This window comes from Prionailurus bengalensis, chromosome B3 (assembly GCF_016509475.1).
Source record: "Prionailurus bengalensis isolate Pbe53 chromosome B3, Fcat_Pben_1.1_paternal_pri, whole genome shotgun sequence".
In the NCBI taxonomy this organism is placed as follows: Eukaryota; Metazoa; Chordata; class Mammalia; order Carnivora; family Felidae; genus Prionailurus; species Prionailurus bengalensis.
In genome coordinates this window covers 145216306-145240994 of record NC_057355.1, presented here as the reverse complement: position 1 = coordinate 145240994, position 24689 = coordinate 145216306, and the positions used below count along the sequence as shown (strand labels likewise).

Here is a 24689-nt window from a genome sequence, read left to right as displayed (position 1 = left end):
GCCGGCCATCGAGAGGACATCCCGAAGGCTGAGAGGAGGAACCAAGCCCTCACCTGGTCCTCACCAGTACCACGCCCACACTCGTTAACTACTGGGCTGATGGCCTAGGAAAGAAGGCAGTGAGGACGGCTGCCCAACGAGGACAAACTCGTTACTCAGTAATGCTATCGCTTGCTTTAGGGCTTCCTTTATTCCTGTTTCTTGGCAAACAAAATTCTAAAGTCTATACAGCAAAGTTAGTATTGTTTAAAAAGTCATTATCATGACACCTTGTACATAGCAATAAATATATTAAATAGAATAAGTAAGAGGAATGTTTTACGTATGGTATTAATAAAATTTATTTGCCTAAACAATACTAGGGAAAAAAATACCTCCTTTTTGCTTTCCTTGTTTTGATCAATCTCAATGTCAATGGGGTTATTTCCATTTGTTTCTTCCAGTTCATCCTCACTGGAAGGCAAGAACAAGTTACTGAAAGACTATTTGGTACTAATTCTATTTAATATACAAATATAAGCAATAAATTGATTTAATGACAGGTTTAATACAAAATCAGTATGTTTTCAGATTGCCGAGATAAACATTTTTACAATTCAAATAAATTAAAACCAACCCCTAGTTCTCTTACTCTAAATGATTAAAACAACAACAACAACAACAACCTACTGAAATAGATTTTTAACTTCTGGATCAGGTCTAGAACATTGTTGCTTCATATTTGTAAAATGTTTCTTCTCAACTCTCAACTGAAAAGATCAAATTTAAAGCATTTATGTAACTGCCCCGTAATCATCTTGTGGTGGGCTAGGACACAATCATTACATGTAACCGAGAAATTACTCAAAAATAAAGTCCCCATGCGCTGGGAACAAATCCCCAAAAAGTGAAACCCCACTTCAAGTTCCAAGTACACACTCATGACTCAATGCAAGCGCCAGAAGGGGGAGAGAGTCTTTTGGCTCTGGATAAACTGAGATTTTAAATTAGGTTAATTTTAAAAAGAACATTCACATTGACATGGTACTTCAAATGCCTTTCTTTATAGCCTTCCACGTATTATTATTTTTTTAAAAGAGCTCCATAGGAGAGCCTTTACTTTGAAAAGTAAGAAAACTGAGGATCACAGAAGCTTGCCCCAGTTTCCCCCCAGTTCCATCCAGTTCCTCGTCCCACCGTCTCAGGATCCGGCCCAGATGGCCATGCTACCTTACCTTCCTGCGCTGAGTTCTGGCCCGGGAGAGAGAGTTCAAAAGGAGAGTGAGCCAGGGCTGAGGGACCTCTCTCGTCCCTGCTGTCCCTTCCACCAATCCCTCAGGTGCTAGCGCCCTGGTCTGCACAGGTGCTCAAGGGCTCAGGCTCCCCACGGGGGGCTGGGGGAGGGTGTGGGGGGTGTGGGGGGTGTGGGGGGGGGCGGTGCGGGGGACAGGTGCTCTCAGGGTCGGTGCACAGAGAAGCACCGGGGAGCGGAGCCTGTGGTGAGGGCGGGGCAGTAGATGCTCTTACCGTTTCATACCCGGGGTACAACAAACCCCAACCTATTCTTTTATTTAACTCTAATTTCAGGGTTAGCAGAGTACAGCTGTCTGCAGCACAAGACTTTGTTTATAAAAAGTAAATGAGTCCTAACGTATAATGGAAATACATATTTTTAATCAAAAGTTATTGGAACATAAAAACAAATGCATTAGCGTTTGCCACTTTTCTTTGGTTACTAAGAGCACTAGACCAAAAACAGACCCACTAGTATATATGCTGCATCCACACAGCATCCAGACGTATCAAGGTCAACACTTTTACAGACTCTTACAGCTGGAGAGTGCTCGGCAGACGTTCCCACCATTGCCCCCGTTCTCCAGGAGTCATACTACCACTTTGTTCCCACCATATCCTATTTAAAGTCATAAAATACCCTCCTGAGATGGGGCCATGGAGATCAGATAGTCTCTCTCCCTTCACTTCTTTTGTATTATTAGTTAAAAAAAATAACATTACAGGGGCGCCTGGGTGGCTCAGTCGGTTGAGCGTCCGACTTCGGCTCAGATCACGATCTCGCGGTCCGTGAGTTCGAGCCCCGCGTCGGGCTCTGTGCCGACGGCTCGGAGCCTGGAACCTGCTTCGGATTCTGCGTCTCCCTCTCTCTCTGCCCCTCCCCCACTCACGACCTGTCTCTGTCTCTGTCTCTCTCAAAAATAAATAAACATTAAAAAAAATTTAAAAATAACATTACAGGAGCATCTGGGCGGCTCAGTCATTTGAGCGTCAGACTTTGGCTCAGGTCATGGTCTCGCAGTTTGTGAGTTTGAGCCCCACGTCGGGCTCTCTGCTGTCGGCGCAGAGCCTGCTTCAGATCCTCTGTCCCCAACTCTCCCTGTCCCTCCCCCACTTGTTCTCTCGCTCTCTCAATAAATAAATAAATTAATAAAATTAAAAAACAGCATTACAGAAAACGTGGAAAACAAATTTCAAAAAGCCACCAACCTAACACAAAAACCACTATGTCCACTTGCTGCCTTCTAGACTGTGAGCAGCTTCATTTTAGAGTTGAGGAGGCGGAGGCTCGGGGAAGAGGCGTGTGGCACTGACCCCGCACGTGAGTTCACACCACCTCTGGAGTGAGACTCCAACCTGCCTCTGCGCGTGAGCACAGGGCCGCCCCCTGCTCTGCGCCATCTGGCGGAAGTGTTGGCTCGGATGTATCCTACTCACCAAGCTATCCCTATAGCTGGTTTCCTTAGGAAGAAGAATCACAGAATGTTTCCCTCCCTCTCACACACAAAATAGATGGTCAAGAAAGGGATTAGGGAAATCTAAACTGTACTGTCATCTTTCAACACACCAGACATAAAAACGTGGCAAACAAATCTTGTGTAAGTATACCCAAAAAAATTCTACCTAGGCAATAATAGATTTCCTTCTTATTAAAAGGAGACACCCTTCAGCGGTATGAAAGAGTATGTGGAAAAGTTCGTTCATTTAAACTGGAAGTTTCTTGGGGCACCTGGGTGGCTCAGTCGGTTAAGCGGCCGACTTCGGCTCAGGTCATGATCTCACAGTTCGTGGGTTCGAGCCCCGCGTCGGGCTCTGTGCTGACAGCTCGCAGCCTAGAGCGTGCTTCGGATTCTGTGTCTCCCTCTCTCTCTGACCCTCCCCCCGTTCACGCTCTGTCTCTGTCTCTGTCTCTCGGAAATAAATGTCTAAAAAAAAAAAATTGAAAAATAAAGAAATAAGGTGGAAGTTTACTGAATGAAGGAAGAAGAGAGTGGTAAGAAACGAATACCCAAAGAACGGTGGGCTCACGCGTTAATGATACAGCTCACGAACGTTACTGAAGAATATTTGTGTACATCTGGCTCCACCAGGAAGGCATTTGGGGAACTCCCTTTCCTCTGGGCACCGACCGCCTCTTAGAAATTCTAGTGAGCCGAGAGATCCCCCACGCGGGGAGACACCACCTCCAGGCAGGAACTGACCTCTCCTCCCGCTCCCGCTTCTGTTTCCGAGCGTGGCGGTCCATCACACTGGTTTTAGTCCTTGTCTTCTTCCAGGAGTAGTAAAATTTCACCAGACTTGCTATAGATTTATCAGGAAGCTAAACATAAAAACTGAGTTGGTTTCGATTTAGAGCTGATCGTTACAAATCAAGTGTGCTTAGATACGGTTAATAAGGACGGTCACACACACAGAAATGTTTTAAGGCACAACCCTTTTCTCTGAGAAGAAGATTCAAGAAGAACTCTCATCGGTACATTTCCAAACTACTGCAGTGTGACTGTAAGTGAAACTCAGCCCAGGAAGGATCGCCAAAGGCAGGCTGAGACGAACCCAAGTTTTCATACACCTAAAGTGTCTAGCCTAACTCCTAGGTTATTTTTTAAAAATTCACTTTAGCACTCGTGCAACCATCAATAAAAGCTTTCCTGGTAGGAGTCCACCAAACAGCCTTCTAGAATATAAGAGATAAGCCAACCTTCCCCAGGCAGACAGGGTTCCACGAGGCGCCACACCTCATCAAACAACCATCAAAGACGCTTTCTATCGGATTAATGTGGGGAGTCCCAACAAGAGAGATGGGGATGGGGTGGCGGGGGGCTCGTGTTACAGCTGCTCTCAAGCTGGGAAGTGCCAGGAGATGCTTTGCTCCTGTAACTTGAAGCCTCTCATCTATTCCACGGCAAGCATGAGCTACTCTGTTCAACACGAGAATATCTCGGCTTGCGGATGACATCCCTATCTTTCAGGTATGCTGCAGGGGAGAGAGGCTGGGAAAAAAAGAAAAATCAGTGGTTTCATCTACTTACCATTTGTTGGATTCTATGAAAAGTTTTCCCATGAAAACTAAAGGCTTGCTCAAACAAGACTTTATCTTCCACAGTCCACTCATCTGGGAAGGGGGTAAAGTTGGGCAAATCAGCCAATGACTTTTCAATATTATGCTTATGCCAAAAGAGCATCCCAAGAGCCTAGAAAAATAGTATCAGTGAAATTTTAGACCAAAGACGTGAGTGAAACATTAAAATGGAAATGAGGTTGGCAAAAGAAGAGCACGCACGCCCCTGCAGCCCTGGAAACACTGCTACGCGGCTGATGCGTGCGCACTCCCGCGAGACACGCTCCACTGTGCTCACTTCTCAGATGAGAACACGGTGGCCCTGAGAATTAAGTCCTTGCCAACGGTCCAGGGCTGGTAGGTGGCAGAAGCAGTGTGGCCCTAGAATTTGTGCTCTTTATTTATTTATTTTTGAGAGCGAGCATGCGTACAAGTGGGGAAGGGGCAGAAAGAGAGAGGGGGGGAGAGAGAGAATTCCAAGTGGGCCCCGCACTGTCGGCGCAGAGCCCGATGTGGGGCTCGAGCCCACGAACCACGAGATCATGACCTGAGCCAACACCAAGAGTCGGCTGCTTAACCGACTGAGCCACCCAGGTGCCTTTGGAATCTGTGCTCTTAAAAGCCACACTTGAATGCCTCTGTATACGAAAGGACAAAGTAATTTATAAATGCACTTAATTGTTTTGTTACTCTTTTCCTGAAAAAACTCAAACATAAAGAGGGTTTTCTTTGTTGTTTTTTTTTTGTTTTGTTTTGTTTTTTGGTAACCCAGAAGGGAGAAAATATTCAAATGGGTGACAAATTGGAAATGAGAGATAATTCAGCAATTTTTTTCCTGGTAACTCCCAAGTGAGACCAATCAGAATTTCAAAGACCAGAATCCTTAAAAATTCATCTAGGTATATTTAGCAATCACCTAATGACTTTTACACTTTCTAAACAGAACTAAAAACTGGTGATGTCAGACTGGCTCAGTTGGTGGAGTATGCGACTCTTGGATCTCGAGGTCGTGAGTTCGAGCCCCATGATGAATGTAGACATTACTTAAAATCTTCAGGGGCTCCTCGGTGGCTCAATCGGCTAAGCATCTGACTCTGATTTCTGCACTGATGGTGCACAGCCTGCTTGGGATTTTCTCTCATTCTCTCTCTGCCCCTCCCCTGCTTGTGCTCGTGCTCTCTCTCAAAATAAACAAACTTTAAAAATAAACAATAATAAAATCTTAAAAAGTTGGTGATGTTCTGAGAAACTTCGTGAAATTCACGAGTAGGGTTTACAAAAAGAAAAGGGATATACCTCTTGCTTTTAAAGATTCTGGTACTATCCTACTATAACCAGCTTTTCTAACAAATTCTACCAAGCTGAAATAATTAAAAGTATGGCCAAGGCTACAACAAAGAGTTTAAGTCTATATAACGTAACTCAGTGGTGACCTCAATCATGAGGATAAAAGCTTGCAACTTACAGGCTGTAAAATCTACATCAATGCCAAGGAAAGCACTAATCCAAATTAATATGCTGATTTTTAAAATAGGAGTTAGAGGGGCGCCTGGGTGGCTCAGTCGGTTGAGCGTCCGACTTCGGCTCAGGTCACGATCTCGTGGTCCGTGAGTTCGAGCCCCGCATCGGGCTCTGTGCTGACCGCTCAGAGCCTGGAGCCTGTTTCACATTCTGTGTCTCCCTCTCTCTCTGACCCTCCCCCGTTCATGCTCTGTCTCTGTCTCAAAAATAAATAAACGTTAAAAAATTTTTTTTAAAAATAATAAAATAAAATAGGAGTTAGAAATAAGCTGAAATAAGGTTATCATCAAGGGGCGCCTGGGTGGCTCAGTCAGCTGAGCATCCGACTTCGGCTCAGGTCATGATCTTGCAGTTTGTGGGTTCGAGCCCCATGTCGGGCTCTGTGCTGATGGCTCGGAGCCTGGAGCCTACTTCAGATTCTGTGTCTCCCTCTCTCTCTGCCCCTCCCCTGCCTGTGCTCTCTCTCAAAAATGAATAAACGTTAAAAAAAAAAAAAGATTATCATCATACTTTTGGGGAAAAATTAATCTCGTAGATTTCTAATAGCTTCCAAACAATTTTTAAAAGAAAACCTTAGTCAAATATTACAACTTGGAACTGATTCAAAACAGTTAATATGAAAAGAAAACACTGTGGGTCTGAGTGAGACATGTCACTCAGAGTCAGGATAAAACCCATCACACAAATGACAAACCACATATTCAAATAGGGAAGTATTAAGCCCTAAATACTACCAACCTGCAGAAAAACAGGTGCCTTTCAAATCAAAGGGCCCTCTAATACTCATCTCAAGCAATAAAAAGGGGACCAGGGCCTTGTTTAATTTGCTAGTGACCACCAAAAAATTGCATGGCTACTTAACACACAGAACACAATTTAACAGGTCGGCTATAAAAACCATTAAAAAAAAAAAAACATTTTTTATTAATTTTTTTAATTTTATTTTTTTAATTTACATCCAAATTAGTTAACATATAGTGCAACAATGATTTCAGGAGTAGATTCCTTAGTGCCCCTGACCCGTTTAGCCCATCCCCCCTCCCACAACCCCTCCAGCAACCCTCTGTTTGTTCTCCATATTTATGAGTCTCTTTTGCTTTGTCAACCTCCCCCCCCCACCCCGGTTTTATATTATTTTTGTTTCCCATCCCTTATGTTCATCTGTTTTGTCTCTTGAAGTCCTCATACAAATGAAGTCATATATTTATCTTTCTCTAATTTCGCTTAGCATAATACCTTCTAGTTCCATCTACGTAGTTGCAAATGGCAAGATTTCACTCTTTTTGATTGCTGAGTAATACTAACACACACACACACACACACACACACACACACACACACACACCACATCTTCTTTATCCATTCATCTGCTGGTGAACATTTTGGCTCTTTCTATACTTTGGCTATTGTCGATAGGGCTGCTATAAACATGGGGGTGTGTGTGCCCCTTCGAAACAGCACACCTGTATCCCATGGATAAATGTCGAGTAGTCCAATTGCTGGGTCTTAGGGTAGTTCTATTTTTAGTTTTTTGAGGAACCTCCATACTGTTTTCCAGAGTGGCTACACCAGCTTAGCTCGCATTCCCAATTAAAAACCCATTTTAACAACAAAAGAAAACCATGACATTACCTGTTCCATGTTGTACCCATGCTTCTCTTTAGCAATGGCAATGTATTCATCTACTGAAAAACAAGACAAGAGGCCAGTAAACACACTGAGGGACAGGAAACCACAGTACATGAGCACTAGAATTATATATATATATATTTCAGGCCTTCCATGTGCAAGAAAAAAATAAAGAACAGACAGTAACAAAACAGAATCATATATAATATGATCCCATCATGGATCTTACACACAGAAATCCTACAAAGCAATGGCTAAAAATATACTCTAATATTAACGGTACTTAACATATCCCATCTATGGATGGGAGAGATCATGATTCTTCTTTTTAAACTTAGTTCTACTTAAATTTTCTATGATAAACAAATATCACATTGGTACCCTGAAAGATAATCAAAAGAAATAAAAAGAAATATTAAACGGGGGTTTGTTTTTAGTCTCCGCTGAGTTTGAAAAACAAACAACTTATCTCTATACTAAAAAAATCTAAGAGATGAATTACACGAACCAGTGCCTGCTATCTGCTCTCAAACTCCAACACAAGGTGACAAGTGCCAGTTTTTCAAGCACTAAGGTAATGCCAAGGAAAACTGACTCGATATCCAGGGGAAGTTGCCATCCCCAAAGTTATCTCCTCTCTACATTTTCTAGCCTTCCTTCCAGGAAAAAAAAAAAGAGAGAGCCTACTAATCAATAACACTTCGTTACATTCCTATATAAGTTTTTTGCTTTGTTTTGTTTTCAGTAAAGTACAAAAATAACACAAGCTCAAAAAAAAAAAAAAAATCAAATAGCACAGAACTGTCTGAAACAAACAGAATTCTGTCCCCAGGCCATCTCCCCCCCCCCCCAGTCTCTCTCTCCAGGTGCAATGACCACACTTCAGAGCTGAGGAAACAGGCTGGAGCGGTTGGTTCACTTGCCCACTGTAACACAACGAGTTAACAGAAGCCTGATGGAAGTCAGAGCCTCCCAGGCTCAGGATGCTAGTCAATGACCCCACAACCATCTTACCTGATTGTGGCACAACCGGTAGCCAATTTACCAAAAAGAAACCAATTCTGAAAGAGAATTCAAACTCTTCTATGAACAGGTATTCTAACACTAGAGGAAAAGCTTTTCCACTGACAGAAAAAGTCCATGTCGTTCAAACAGTGACTACACAGAGTGCCACTCAGTATTAGTTTCAACACCGAGCACTAGTTTTCCATTTCCTTTTTAAATATTGAAAGTCCATACAAACAGACAGTTTGATTTCACTCAGAACATATAGAGCGGACCCTTGAACTCGGGTGTGAACTACGCGGGTCCACTTTTACGAGAATCTTCTGCAGTCCAGTGCTGTCAAAGTATTTTCTCAATAACACTGGCTTTTCTCTGGCTTCCTTCACTGGAAGAATGCAGTACGTGTCACATATAACACACACGACAACGTGCGCTGGCTACTTATGTCATCAGCAAGGCTTCTGGTCAACAGCAGGCTATCAGCAGTTAAGTTTCTGGGGAGTCAAAACTTGTACGTGGATTTTTTTTTTACCTCACAGGGTGTTGGGCGCCCCAAGGTGTTCAAGGGTCAACCGTAGTGAGATTCCTATTTACCCGCGAGTGAGCGAATGACAAACTAAATGACCCTGGTTTGTCACAAAAGTCGGAACCGGTGGTCTGAAAAATGGGGAGGAATTATTCCAAAGTGTTTCCCTTGCTTATTATGTCACAATAGGGTGGATTATGCCAAGTAAGAGGAAAATGCCCTAAGATTCTTTGAAACAATGCTGATGCACGGTGAGGCTGCACGGCTCACACGGGACCCCGGCGGAAAGACCGCAGGTCGGGTGATAAAACTAAGTAATGAGATGTGTTCAAGCCAAGGCTGTGTACGGGGAAGAGGGAAAAACGATCTGCAGTGAACTGAGGGTCAACCCCAGAGAGGGTCTGCTGGAAGGGTGGTTCCTTTTCATAGACATCCGGCAAATGAACCCGAAACTTGCGCTCTACAAGCTCAACTCCGCAAGCGTACAAACGTCCAGACACTATCATTACCTTCGCTGGATGAGGGGCGCGTGGTGCGTGCACAGCCACCGCCCAGGCATGTGATCTGCGAGCAAATCCGCGCACCAGGTGTCTGGGCAGGGCAGGGGGCAGGCCCCGCGGGGCTGTGCGCTGTCCCAGTAGCCTGCCCTGCCCACCGTTCTCGGGGGCAGATGCTATCTGCTCCAGTCTTTTCTGCTCCGTCAGTAACAGGGCCAGTAAACCTGTCTCCCCAGGTCTCCAACGGGATTTAGCTCAAAAATTACAAGGAAAACAAAGCATTCTTTGGATACTACTTTGGTGTTTTCATCTGCTTTGTTTTTTAACAGAAAAATTAGCTGGTGGCAGGAACAGTAAAATTGACCAGTGGATTCTGAGCGTTGCAGGCAAGTTTGGACAGAACATTTTCTGTGCTGCAAACAGTAAAGTGTTGTTAATAAGTAACCTTTAAGATCACACCTCTTAGATTTCCTTGTAGACTCCTCTGAGGACTCAAATCTAAAACAAAGGAAGAAAGGACTTAATCAGAGCCACTTAGGGGGAAGTCACTCGGTATCTCTACTAGGTGAGGTGAAGGCGTGACAAAACAAGTCAACAGATGGGGAGCCTTGCAACTTGCAAAAGAATTACCATCTGATACCCACCAGCAAAAATACAACCGTTCACTCTTTTCATGTCCCCAAAGTCCAACAAAGACTGGATGAACGATTTGCCAAAAGAATGCTGGGGGTGCTGTCATGTGAATGATGTCACAGGAGAGAAAGGTTCTTTCCCAGCAAGTGAAAAGGCAGCACAGGTCAGGTGTGTGGTGAGAGAGACGCAGGTCCAGTCCTGGCTGTCTCTGGACAAAAGGAGTTCACAGGCAGTGGTGCCTGACGCACGGTGAGCGCTACGGTTTCGACCGCGGTACCTCTAGCCACTCTCCCGACCTTCCCAGGAAGTAGCTCTCACCAGGAAAGCTGCGTCAGCACCGAACTGAAAACCACAGCAGAGCAGGAAGTCCTCCCAGAATGCTGAAGACCGGACTTAATCCAGAACAGGGCCGTGTGCGCGCACAACGGATGCTGCCGACGGCCTTGTCTCTCACTGCCTCCCTACTGTACGCACAGGGTCCTCAGCTCTTGCTCCCTTTCACAGTCAGGGGGACAAGGGCTACCCACCAGTTTCTAGAGTCCCCAATATCTTCTCTACCACCTACCCTGCTCCTTTCCAGAACATGCCAGTAGCTGCTGGTAGGGCATGATGAAAATGTAAAGTGTGCATTTTCAAAACCTCCCACATGCTTTCCTTAAAAGCAAAAATAAGCTTTCAACCTAAGACGATAAAATCCACTCCCAAATGCCTTCATGAAGACAAAGGATGACCGGATACGTTAGGTGGTGGATGAAGGATGAATCAGGAAGGGAGGCAAAAAGCTCTAAAACAATGAACACGGGGTTCCCGGGGACTTTTCCAGTACTTTCTCATCTCTGGCAACAGTAATCTTGATTTCATCTCTAGTAAATTAAAGGTTAACCAGAGTCCGTCCCAATCTGGGGGTGAGGAGCCACTGCAGGCAGGCAAGGGTCATTAAGTATGCTGTGATTAGGACGATGCCCAAAGTCCATGCGGCTTAAGGAAATGCCAGGATGTTGGCAAGGACCCGGTCATTCGCACCCACCCGCCTTCCCCACTGCACGGGGGACAGAACCGGGCAGTCATCTGGGTGCAAGAAGAGGCTGACCGGACATTCTAAGCAGAAAGATCGGTTACTTGGCGTACTCTCCTTTAAAAACCATTCTATCGTTGTGTAAGTGCAATATTTTAAAAACTTGAATATTCCCATGGAAACAACCAAGGAGAAATGTCTAATCTTAAATTATGATGGATAAAGATACGTATCACTTCGATTCTTTAACAAGTGCACATACGGGAGGGCAACTGGGTGGCTCAGTCGGTTAAGCATCCGACTTCAGCTCAGGTCATGATCTCACGGTTCGTGGGTTCGAGCCCCGCGTCGGGCTCTGTGCTGACAGCTCGGAGCCTGGAGCCTGCTTCGGATTCTGTGTCTTCCTCTCTCTCTGCCCCTCCCCTGCTTACACTCTCTCTCTCTCTCTCTCTCTCTCAAAAATAAACATTAGAACAAATTTAAAAAAAAAAGTGCACAGACTGTACAAACCATTGGCTTCTCTGACAAGAATTTAGCATTACAGAAAGTACAGGTAAAGGCGTTATGTTCTGGGGCAACATCACTTAAAGGTAGAATGTGTGTGAGATTCATCAGGAAAATTCACAAAATTCCTAAAGCCTACTCAAACATTTCTTGAACTACCCTTACTGTGTACAGAAAAGCAGGCCAAAATACAGAAGAAAAATGAACTGATTTCCTGAGGTAGCTTGAAACAACACAAGTAACAGAGAACAGAAATACATAAATAACAGTACAGATGTAGACTAGCATGGGATCCAAAATAATCAGTAAATAATGATGATAATGATGTTAAATCAAGACAAGCTTCCTAAAGATTCAATAGCTATACTGATTAATAACAGTAGCTAATATTTGAGACTTCACTCTGTGCCAGCCACTGTTCTAAAATTCTTTAAGGGATTCTTTTTTAAAAATTTTTTTTAATGTTTACTTATTTTTGAGACAGAAAAGAGACAGAGCGCGAGTGGGGGGAGGGCCAGAGAGAGAGGGAGACACAGAATCCGAAGCAGGCTCCAGGCTCCAGGCTCCAGGCTCCGAGATGTCAGCACAGAGCCCGACGCGGGGCTCGAGCTCACGGACCGCGAGATCATGACCTGAGCCGAAGTCGGACGCCCAACCGACTGAGCCACCCAGGCGCCCCCTCTAAAGGATTCTTTTTAATCCTCTCCAATAATTCCATTATCAGTCCCATTCCTAAAGAAAGAAACTGAAGCTCAGAGAAGTCATTTGGCCAAGGTCACACGGCTGGTAAACAGCAGAAACAAGACGTACATACATACACACAGAGTGTGTGACCACAGCACCTGTGATGTTAAACCTCTATAGGCTATCCCATCTCCTGAGTAAAGGACACAGAGAGAGAAGGGCACTCCACGGTACAGAGAACTGAGCCAGGCAAGCCAACCTAGTCCATGTCGCTTGAGTGGAGTTAAGAAAATCAAACTGTGGCTGATGAAGGAAGCGATGGAAAGTGAGGGTAACGGGCAAATGGCTGCCTTGTCGGAGGCCTCACTTGTTTTCTATATTCAGGTTTCAAGCCGACGAACTAAATGTCCTTAGTACCATTAGCGGGAGTCTCGAACTCAGCTGCAAAAAAGGGAAGAATGCAGATGAAAGTTGCCACGGTCACCTGAGCTCACCCACTCCTCCCTCCTCTGGACACTGCAGACTCAGGACACCTTGTGATCTTGCATATGCTATTTGGAGCGAGAGGCTGACACCATAAGGTGGGTTGGGGACAAAGCTATAACCTTAAATACAGTTCGAAAAAAATGTTACCATCGTAACATTTGCAGCAGCATTCGTACTACAAAGGAAACGTGGCACCAGTTTCTCTCGCATAACTCAAACTGAGCATGCCAAAAATTTTTTCATATCGTGGCATCTCCTTTTATTATTAAAATAAGAAATGAGTTATCACTAACAGAGAATCAAAAAGAGCTTAAATCATTTAAGTAAAGCAATTATGCCACCTGGTGGGCACAGATATTACTACAGTTAACATCCCAATGATCCCCCGGGGCATGGCGGGGGTGAGGGTGGGCGCACACAGTAGTAAAATGCACTTTTGTTAAAATCCCACTTTACAGAAGAAGCGCCATCCCCCAACACTCTAGTAAATACTACAAAATCCAACTCAGTCTCACAGACAATCTGATCAAGTGGAAAGGAGAATATAAACACTGGGGCGCCTGGGTGGCTCGGCTGGTAGAGCATCCAACTTCGTTCCGGTCACGATCTCACAGTTCATGAGTTCGAGCCCCACATGGGGCTCTCTACTGTCAGCGTAGAGCCCACTTCAGAGCCTCTGTCCCTTTCTGTCTGCTCCTCCCCCACTCGTTCTCTCTCAAAAGTAAACATTAATATATATATATATAAATATAATCATCATCATCATCATAACATATAAATATATATATAAATACCCCACCAAACCACACTTACTTAAATTCAGTTTCTGGCACCTATTCCTACCTAATCTCTACCTCTATATTCCCCCTCCAACCAGTATCAACTTTGTATGACTGCAGATAAATTCTACTCCTTTTTTCCTCATCAGCAGAAGAGTGGATTGACTATTATGGTCTTACAAGTGGCTCCAGGGCAAACATTTTATGAGTAATTAAAAAAAGCTTTTTTTTCATGTTATATTTAACATTTTGTGTGCTGCATTAAAAAATAACTCAGCCAATAAGAGCCACCTGGGTGGCTCAGTCGGGTGAGCGTCCAACTCTGGATTTCGGCTCAGGTCGTGACCCCAGGGTCACCGGATCGAGCTCCGTGTCAGACCTCATGCTGAGCACGGAGCCTGCTTAAGGGTTCTCCCTCTCTTCCTTGGCCCTTCTCCCCTCCTGGAGCATGTGCTCACTCTCTCTAAACAAAACAAAACGAACAAAAACTTGCAATAGGAAAAGGGAAGTACATGCCTCCACCTTTACTCCAGTTCTCATACACTTGTGTGCCTTCCAGAACCACACAGATAGGATCTCTTGTGTTTTCAAAATGGATCGTCACTAGAATGACGTCTGGCTGTAATTACAACAATAACCACCTTTCCCTTAAAAATGCCCAAAGCCTACGGTGAAGAATAAATCAGTCCAGCGACCCACCATTCTCATGCATCTCTCCCAGCAAGTCAACCTGCCTGACGACCATGTCCCTAAGCAGGCACCTGTGCGCTCAAAATAACTTCACTTGCTCTCTTAGGTGTTTCCCTTTGTACAGTATGAGCAGAAGGAACAATGCCCAAGACGAGGTCTGCCTCTGTCTTAACTAAAGGCAACATTCCCGGACAGAAGAGGGGGACAAAGAGACACTACGGATTCACTCACAAGCTCGTAGCTGGCAACAGTGGAGCCCTCTGTCCCTGCTTTCCGTTAGGAGCTTACAAGCTAAACCCATTTCCTCATCTGTCGGACAAAAGTATAAGAGATGACGTCCGGTCCTAACCCTTCACAAGGCAGCAGAGGAGCCAAAATACACAAAAGCAAAATCTTACTGAAATGAATTCCTTCATAAGCACCTGTGAGTTTCCGTTCGAGGCAGACTGCACTCTAGAGCCACAGAAGCAGTTTATGGAGAGAAACCCAGTCCTCCAGCCCCATTAGAGCTGTATGTCCGCCAGGCCAGTGGTTCCTAGCCCTGACCCAAGAGAACCAGCCAAGAAACTTCTCTGAAGTACTAACTCTTGCGCTCCACCCTCTTTTGTACACATACATGTGTTTGCACGTATGTGTGTTTATGTGTGTATACGTATGTGTGTGGATGTATACATCGGTTTTAGGAAGCATGATGGGTATAGAGGAAAGGCACACGTGTAAGGCACAGCTCGGTGAGTTCTGAGGAAGTGAACACACCTGATCAAGGAAAGAACCGACTATACTCTAGATGTTCTGGTTTGCTTTTACAATGCCCCCAGATGACTTTGAGAATTGGTGAATGAGAGCATTACATTAAGGTAAAGAACACGAGTGTGGTAACATTCTTCATTTTAATGTGATAAAAAGCACTTCAACAAGCACAAAATCTTTAAGTTTGGGTATTAAAAAGATCAGACAATATCAGGACCACAGACATAGGAAGAAATGTGCTTCTTTATATTATTACTATATAAAAGGAGGTTTGCGAATTTGTGAGTTGTGAATTTCAATCATGCAAAAATATTTCCTTTCAGTGACTATACAAAGTGATTCTCTTCTAAATTACTGATTTCAGGCCCACCTCCCGCAAAGGAGTTATGGGCAGGGAAAGGCGGAGGTGGTCAGAAGAAGGGTTTACGAGCCCGCAAATCCTAGTGACTCCTTACAGCTTGTCTACAAGCCTTGAGTTATAGGGGCCTATGTTTAACCCTGCCTCCGCCGCCCTGTACTTACAATGGTCCCTCCCTCAGTACAACCCATCGTGTACAAGGGCACACAAAAGAGGGATCTCTAAGTGAGACGAACAGGCCAAGGGAAACACAGAGGGAGGCTGGGTTCTAGGAAGTGCGCAGGAGCACGACCTGATGCAAGGTCGCTTCCCCTCTGTGGGCCCAGGTTTCCGGAGCCCTCAAAACGGAGGCTAAACTGCACGGTGCTGTAGTGAGAATGGGGGGCGGGGGAGAATGGCGTGTTTGTTGGGAGTGGGCAGGTTTTTCCGCCAAAGCTGTAAATCCTACCACTTCCAATGCCTGAATCTTGGGGGGTGAGGGTAGGGGTGGGGGAACTTTCATCCAGTTAAAGAAACGGGAGTTTTCAAAGCAGGTGTGCAGAAAGGTGGTATTTTATATTTAATTATTCTATTTTACATTTAACCCTTCTCCACTGATTCGATGCATCTTTCAGGCCGACTGTGTGCCAGTGCTGCTTCTACAGTTAAGATTAAAACAGTCGGCCTTCAGAGAGCTCAGTCTGGAGGGCTGAGAAATAATGACACAAATAATTACCTCCAATTGTCACAGGCGTCAGAGAAAAAGAACTCTGAACACACTTAACTGGGAAACCTGATCTGCAGAATCAAGGAAGGCTTTCTTTTCTACTGGAAAAGGACATTATAAATTCCTGCTTACTCATTTGTTATTTATAGTAGGGGAAAATTGAAAAAATAGAAACATTCAAGAACGAAGACATGGTGAAATAAATTGAGCTATATGATGGGATATTATTCAGGGATCAAAACTCAGTCTAATGTTTAATTATCAGAAAATTAAAGTTGAAAAACTATTATTTACAATATGACCTATTTGTGCTTAAAACCAGAGTGCACAGAAGCATAGAAAAAGGACATGAAAGCAAAATTTTAATACTTGTTATACCCACGTGATGGGTATAGGAATTACAGGCTATTTTTAACGATAAAAACAAACTTGTATGTATATATGTAATTTCTTTTCTGAACCATTGGAGAGTGTCATAATTATGCCTCCGTACTCTTAAATCCTTGGCCTGTATCTTCAAAGAGTAGGTGTATTATTCTCTTACATAACCACAGAACAGTAAATTCAACATTTAAACAACAATCTGTGTCTGTATTCCAATCCGGCCAGTTGATCCCAAAATGTGCTTTACATTGTGCTCAAGAATTTAAGTAAATCCCAGTTATCTCATCCCCACATATATATAATATGCATCTTTTTAATGTTTCATATAAGTAACCTCTGCACCCAACATGGGGCTTGAACTCACGACCCTGAGAGATCAAGTCGCATGCTCTTCCAGCTGAGCCAGATATACGCCCCAATACACAACTTTTTAAAAATATGGACATGCTTTTTATAGAACCACAATACCACTATCACACTTAACAAAAATAGCAAAATTCCTTGGTAGGAGAACAGGCTGAACTCGCTGGACGGTCTGAAACGTAGAAGTCCCACGAAAGCAATTACTGGCACGGACACGAAGCAGATAAAGTTTGCACTTTATTGGTAGCGGTATGAGCCAGTTTGACCACTTTGGGAAATACGCTGGCACTGACCTCACAGCTGAGGATCTACATGTCGAATGGATATCAAGAACTAAGTCAAAGAAAGTTCCCAGCAGTAGCAGTTGTAACAGTAAAGAACTGGAAGCAAATGTCCATCGTGAACAGAAAGAATAAATAAATTATAATGTAACAAGAGGAAATTCTTGAAGTCTAAAAGAAAAGGATGATGGTAAGACACACGGATATGATGAAAGGGTACAGTAACCCTTAATTTTTAACTGCAGGCTTCAACCATAGTCTGTAAACCCAGCTGTGTCTTTTCTAGTAAGTTCTTACCACTTTACCTAACTCTAAATAAATAAGAATAAAAATGATAAAAATAATGTCCATACATTAAAAAAACATTCACATCCCAATTATCAAGCTCTCTGAAAGCCATTTCTTTATAAAAAACTGAGAACTAAGGCCAGTAGTGCTGATCCGACCCCTACCCCTGCACACATTCCAGTCAAAGAACTAGCAGGCATGAATTTTAAGTACACTTTTCCTTCCTGTCGATGACCTTGTTATTTACCAGGGCAGGTTCCCATCAGACTGTGAGTTACACTTGCACAGGGATTTGTCAGACTGTTCACTCTCGTATTCCCCCAGTGCCTGGCGCATACACATCTCTCAAATATGTACCGAGCAAACGAACGGTCATTAGGCGGGTGGCAAAGAAGATGCTGGGGGATTCCAGATGACCAAGATGCAGAACACACAGCTGGAAAGCCTGCGTTTGCAAGTCTTCACACAGGGCAGTGTCCACAACCCCATCATTTCCTCATTCACTGGACGAGTATTTATCGTGCTCCCACCACGTGCCAAGAGGACTGCCGGAGAACGGAGCACACACACCAGGTTCCTCATCAGTTTTCAGTAGAGAGACGAAGCAAAAAATACCATGTCAGACGACGATAAATAAAACGAAGGAAATGAAGCAAGGTAAGGCAGTACTCTCATTTCATAGTGTGGTCAAGGAAAGCCTCTCTGTCAGTGGACGCGTAAGCAGCGAGGAGGAACTGAGGGAGAGGGCCATGTGGACACTGGGAAAAGAGTATTCCAGACAAAGGGATGGAAAAGGCCCAGGAGTGGGCTCAGACTGCGTAGGGCCTTGTGGCCAACTGTCCAGTCCTCTGACACTGTAGTGAACTGGAAAGCCACTGGAATGTTCTGAACAGTGATTCCTGACATGTACTATGTATTCATTTGGAAGTTAAAAAATGTACTCTGTATCTATGAAACTTTCACACACAATATAATCTTGACAATGTGGACTGAACTCAAATGCCCTAAGAGAAGCGCCTGCGTGTGCTGCAGCTCCAAAGAAGGTTCTCATTCCAAGAAAGCTACAACTTGTTTTAAAATCTCTAATTTGGGGCGCCTGGGTGGCTCAGTCGGTTAAGCGTCGGACATTGGCTCAGGTCATGATCTCACGGTTCGTGGGTTTGAGCCCCACATCGGGCTCTGTGCTGACAGCCTGGAGCCTGCTTCAGATTGTGTGTCTCCCTCTGTCTCTCTGCCCTTTCCCCACTCCTGCCCTGTCTCTCTCTCAAAAATAAATAAACATTAAAAAGAAATTTTAAAAAATCTCTAATTTGACTTCGCTTTTCGACACATCTTTAAATTCTGTATGTCTAGCACGTTGTAGGTGTTAATTTTTTTCTTTATAGTCAATAGTCAACTAGCTTCAAAAATCACATCCAGCTGATGGTCTCTGGCATTAGCTAATGATTTCCATCTATGTCAATTTTAACATGGAGATTTGTGCTTACCACGGTACCACTTTCTCCTCATTTTTATAAAATAAAAGCAAAATGCAATCAAACACTTAAATAACTGCAAAAGCACTGATTATACATAACCTATAAAGTAGGCGATGCATAAATGAGCGGGACCATCTGTTTTCCGGATTCCCAATAGCCAACGTTACCCTGCAAATTTCTACACCCGAGGCAAGTGCCGCTGAGTCTAGGAAATCTGCTTCTTCGGGAAGCGACCCACAGTGGGCACAGTTGTACCCTGGCTTGCCCTCTGGCTCCAATTCACCTCCTACAGCCAAGCCCTACCTTAAAGAGAGTCGAACAACAAAAGTCATGCTCTGATTATCCCCTTTCCTGACCTATCCTCTCTCCTAAAACTGCCTTCTAAACTGTGCTCTCAGGCCACCGTTTTGTATTACATTTGACTGCATTTGCTTTGGCAAACTTCTGTTTGTTTGTTTTTCATTAACACAGTAAAGTGAACCAGACTGGGAATAAGGTCTGGCTTAACTGTATACATTTCAAAGAAAACAAGACTATCTAGTAAAAAAAAAAAAAAAAAAAAAAAAGTTTTGAGATTTCTCGTTACCAACATGTCCACTTGGTTTTGCTAACTTTCAGCTGCTCTGCCACACAAAGTCCAGGCCCTGGCTGGGTGTACGTGTCAAGGCAGGGACAAGAGGGCGATACGAAGGTACCGTGTACTGCACCCACAGCGGCGGCCCCAGACAGAAGGCTGCCCTAAGGCCATTAGGTTGGGGCAAGCAGGGCGGGCATCTAGGGTGCAGACCAAGGGAGGGCAGCCTGAAATGGGGTGGGGAGGGTGCTCACACATGGGAGCAGAGGGGGGCAACCATGTACCTCACAATGGTGACCAGGAAGCAAGGCCGATAGGGAGATGATGTCCTATCACAGAAACAAGAGTGACCCATAGGCATCTTCACGCACACGCGTGGAATAATGATGGCAGGGTGCAGGCGTGCCCAGATATGACAGCGCCCTGCTTACTTAAAGGCCTATTAAAGCCCCCGGACCCCCCAGCCCCTTACCCCATGTTCCCATGATCTCCATCTCCTTTGAGCAAGTTCAAACACTTCCGACACTGCCAATTTGACTTCCCACTTTTTTTTTTTTAATGTTTACTTATTTTTTGAGAGAGACAGACAGAGCACGAGCAGGGGAGGGGCAGAGAAAGAGGGAGACACAGAATCCGAAGCAGGCTCCAGGCTCTGAGCTGTCAGCATAGAGCCCCATGCGGAGCTTGAACCCACGAACCATGAGATCACGACCTGAGCTGAAGTCGGATGACTGAGCCACCCAGGCGCCCCTGACTTTCCACATTTCGATCAAGCCTCCCTCTAACAGCAACAGCCTTGAGGGCATCAACTTCTCTCACCCGGAATGGATCGACACTCACTGCCTCTAGCCCTGGCTCTCCACTAAACCACAAGGCTGCCAAGAGACTTGGCACAGTTTCAAGGCTTCTCACCTCCCCAAGGACCACAGGTGTCGCGCCCAGGCAGGTCTCCAAAACAGAGCACTGCATTTTCTCCCCGCATCTTCGTACACGGACAAATACAGGCGCACAGGCGTCCTTCCCCCGGTCTGCAGCACACTTACGCACCTTGCCCACAAGCCAACTCTTACCCTCCTCAACATTCTACCCAGAATGTCAACTGTTTCCAATACTTCCCCTGTTTCTATCCAGGAAAATGTAGCGCTTTCTGCTGGGTCCCACCGCGGGGGTGGGGTGGGGTGGGGGAGGGATGCTAACAGCCCATAGGAGGTGCTGGAAGCTAAAATGAGACTCGACTGTCCTCATCTCCAATTAGTGAACATTTTTCCATTTCTCTCACCATCTGCCAACGTCCAGATTCTACCACTTTTCAACCTTCATTCATTCCTGTGTCCCCTAAATCTCATGCCATTGTTACATCAAGTAATTTTCCAGAATTATTTAATATATATACTATTTACTTATTACATACTATATATTATTTAGTATATATACTATATATATAATAATAATAATAATAATAATAAAAGCATACTGTTCTCCTCTACGCTACCTGGAATTATTTATATTTCCTCCATATGCAATGCGTCTCTACAAGGCACATTTTCTAGGCATACCCCAAAGGTCGTAGCTCTCGCTGAAGTTTCACTCAGACACAGCCCAAAGCAGCTAGTCTAGTATCAGTAATGCTTTAAGAATGCAATTATAGCTTATTAAGAAAAGCAGCATATGAAGGCAGATGTGTATAATAAATGCCATCTGGAGACCAGAGATGTAGCCCAAACTTGGCTACTAAGAAGCTGTGGTTCCTTAAGCATTTGACCTCACTTTTCTAGACCTCAAGTTTTTTGCATCCAAAAAAGAAGAGCCGGCGTAGAGGAAATACACATAAATTACAGTTTACAGGTTCATCTTCCCTTCTTTCTCCATTAGAACATAAGCTTCCTGACTCCCTCACTCCTGCCACACACTACCAAGCACACAAAGCGCTCAATAAAAATGTGAATGAAACCAATGCTCACTAAACAAACTCAAATTCCAGATAACCCCAATCAAGATACTCTTGGAGAGAGCTTGAAACTATGAGCCTAAACTTCACCCAGAAAAATAAATACATCAACCAGGAACACTGAAACGAATAAAAATGGTACAAATCAGGAAACAACAGATCAGTCAATGAAACAGAGTCAAGAATTCAGATAAAGACCAAAGTACACACACGAGTTTAACCTAAGTGAAGATTTGAGAAAGAATTAAATAGTTCCAGATAGAACAATGATGTAACGAGGAGAGAGGCGGGAGGAGGGGAGGGCAGAAGAAACAGAGGTGTGCGCAGTATATAATATGTGGGGGAAGGGCTTTCTTCAGCATGACAGTATGCGAGCAGCCACAAGTAAGATTAATCAATTTAACTACATGTAATTCTAAAAAACAAACCAAACAACACATAAGGTAAGGCCTGACTGCTATGTACAGAAGAATTAACAAGTCAAGATACAGAGGTGCCTGGGAGGCTCAGGCAGTTAAGTGACTCTATCTTGGTGCAGGACACGATCTCACAGTTAGTGAGATCAAGCCCTGTGTCGGGCTCTGCACTGACAGTGTGGAGCCTACTTAGGATTCTCTCTCCCTCTGTCTTTGCCCCTCCCCCACTCACATGTGCTCGCTCGCTCTCGCTCTCTCTCTCTCTCTCTCTCTCAAAATAAATAAACTTTCTTAAAAGTTCAAAATACAACGACGCTCAACCTTAGTAATAATTAATGAAATCCTTTTCTGTCAGTTCAGCCAACTTTAAAAAGCAATTAATATTCCCGTACAATCAGGTATCACCCCACACCCATTAGGATAGCTACTATTAACAAAACACGCAGAAAATGGTAATTCTGACAAGGATGTGGAGATACTGGACCCCATGCACTGTCGGTGGGAATTTAAAATGACAGCAGCCCCTGTGGAAAACAGGATGGCAGGTCCTTAAAAAATTCAAAACTAGAATTACCAAATCCAGCAATCCCGCTTCTGGGTATACACCCAAAAGAAATGAAGGCAGGGTCTCGAAGAGATATTTGCACACCCATGTTCACAGCAGCAGCGTTCACAACAGCCAAAATGTGGAAACAACCCAAGTGTCCATCACTGGTAAATGAGAGACAAATGTGGCCTTTCCTTGCAAGGAAGAACTACTCAGTCATAAAAATGAAGGAAATTGTACCACAGGCGACAATGTGGATGACACCTGAGGACATTCTGTCGCGTGAAATAAGCCAGTCACCAAAACAGTGTAATTCCACCAAACAAAGTACCCAGAGGAGTCAAATTCATTAAGTCAGAAAGCAGAATGGTGGTTGCCAGGTGCTGGGGGAGGGGGAAATGTAGGCTTGGGTTTTTTTTTTAACGAGTTCAGAGTTTCAGTTCTGCAAGATGAGAAGCGTTCTGGAGGCTGGGTACACAACGATGTGAACGTACTTAAGACCACTATCCCCTTAAAAATGGTTAAGCTGGAAATATAAACCGACATATTTCATTTGCTTGTTATAATTTCACAATCAAATTTACTTGGAAGCAAAGAAATGGTTAAGATGGTAAATTTCACATCATGTGTATTTTACTACAATTAAAAATAATTATTGAAGGGGCGCCCGGGTGGCTCAGCCTGTTAAGCACCTGACTTCGGCTCAGGTCATGATCTCGTGGTTCAGGAGTTCCAGCCCCGCGTCAGGCTCTGGGCTGACAGCTCAGATTCAGATTCTGTCTCCCTCTCTCTCTGCCTCTCCCCCAACCACAATCTGTCTCTCTTTCAAAAATAAACAAACATTAAAAAAAATTTTTTTTAACAATAATTATTAATAAATTTTTTTAAAGAAAAAAATTAAGAGGAGCCTACATGGCTCAGTTGGTTAAATGTCTGGCTCTTGATTTTGGCCCAGGTCATGGTCTCAAGGTTCGTGAGTTTGAGCCCCACCTCTTCCAACGAAGAGCCTGCTCAGGATTCTCTCTCTCTCTCTCTCTCTCTCTCTCTCTCTCTCTCTCCCCCCACCCTCCGCCCCTCCCCTGCTTGTACACTCTCTTTCTCTCAAAATAAGTAAAACATTAAAAAGAATGAAAGAAAAAATTAATATACCCAGTACTGGAGATGTCTTAGAAAACAGGAACACTCCTATAATGTAGAAAAAAATCTATAAATTTAAAAAGTACATACCATCTGACCTACCAACCCCACTTCAATGATGTTCACTACAACACTGTTTAGAAATGCTTAACTATGGGGGCGCCTGGGTGGCACAGTCGGTTAAGTGTCTGACTTCAGCCAGGTCACGATCTTGCGGTCCGTGAGTTCGAGCCCCACGTCGGGCTCTGGGCTGATGGCTCGGAGCCTGGGGCCTGTTTCCGATTCTGTGTCTCCCTCTCTCTCTGCCCCTTCCCCGTTCATGCTCTGTCTCTCTCTGTCCCAAAAATAAATAAACGTTGAAAAAAGAATTAAAAAAAAAAAAAAAGAAATGCTTAACTATGAAACACCTGTATTATATGACCATTAAAAAAAAAAGTGTGTCAGGACTAACAGACACCCAAAACGTAGAAGATTTTATCTTGTACGTACCTATTGCTTTTTAGTTTAAAAGAACATGAACTATACGCGTATTATTTAGAGTGGCTAAAATCCAAAACACCGACACCACCAAATACTTACAAGGAACTCTCATTCACGGCTGGCAAAAATGCAAAACGGCACAGCCACTCCAGAAGACAGTCTTGCAATTTCTTACAAAATTAAACGTATTCTTTTTTTTTTCTTTTTTTTTTTTTTTTTTTTAAATTTTTTTTTTTTTTCAACCTTTATTTATTTTTGGGACAGAGAGAGACAGAGCATGAACGGGGGATGGGCAGAGAGAGAGGGAGACACAGAATCAGAAACAGGCTCCAGGCTCTGAGCCATCAGCCCAGAGCCCGACGCGGGGCTCGAACTCGCCGACCGCGAGATCATGACCTGGCTGAAGTCGGACGCTTAACCAACTGCGCCACCCAGGCGCCCCAAAATTAAACGTATTCTTTAACAAACAATGCAGCGATCCTGCTCCTTCGTGCTTAGCCCAAGGAGCCGAAAACTTACATCCACGCCAACACCTGCACATACATGTTTACGGCAGCTTCCTCGTAACTGCCCGAACTCGGAAGCCACCAAGACGTCCTTCAGCAGGTGAACGCGTAAACACACCACAGGCTGTCCAGACAGGGGAATGCTGTTCAGCGCTACGAAGAAATGAGCTACGA

At 44.2% G+C, this 24689-nt stretch overlaps 1 protein-coding gene across 1 annotated transcript in view; it reads right to left on the bottom strand.

Moving 5' to 3' along the window:
• The window catches only part of RCOR1 (REST corepressor 1), a 122115-nt gene that overhangs the window by 18058 nt on the left and 79368 nt on the right, over positions 1 to 24689 (bottom strand). The window contains exons 4-7 of the mRNA XM_043557061.1: positions 7484 to 7536; positions 4302 to 4463; positions 3474 to 3592; positions 375 to 453 (exon numbers count right to left, since the gene is read on the bottom strand). Coding sequence (XP_043412996.1) covers positions 375 to 453; positions 3474 to 3592; positions 4302 to 4463; positions 7484 to 7536 — 413 coding nt within the window. The remainder of the gene's footprint in view (positions 1 to 374; positions 454 to 3473; positions 3593 to 4301; positions 4464 to 7483; positions 7537 to 24689) is intronic.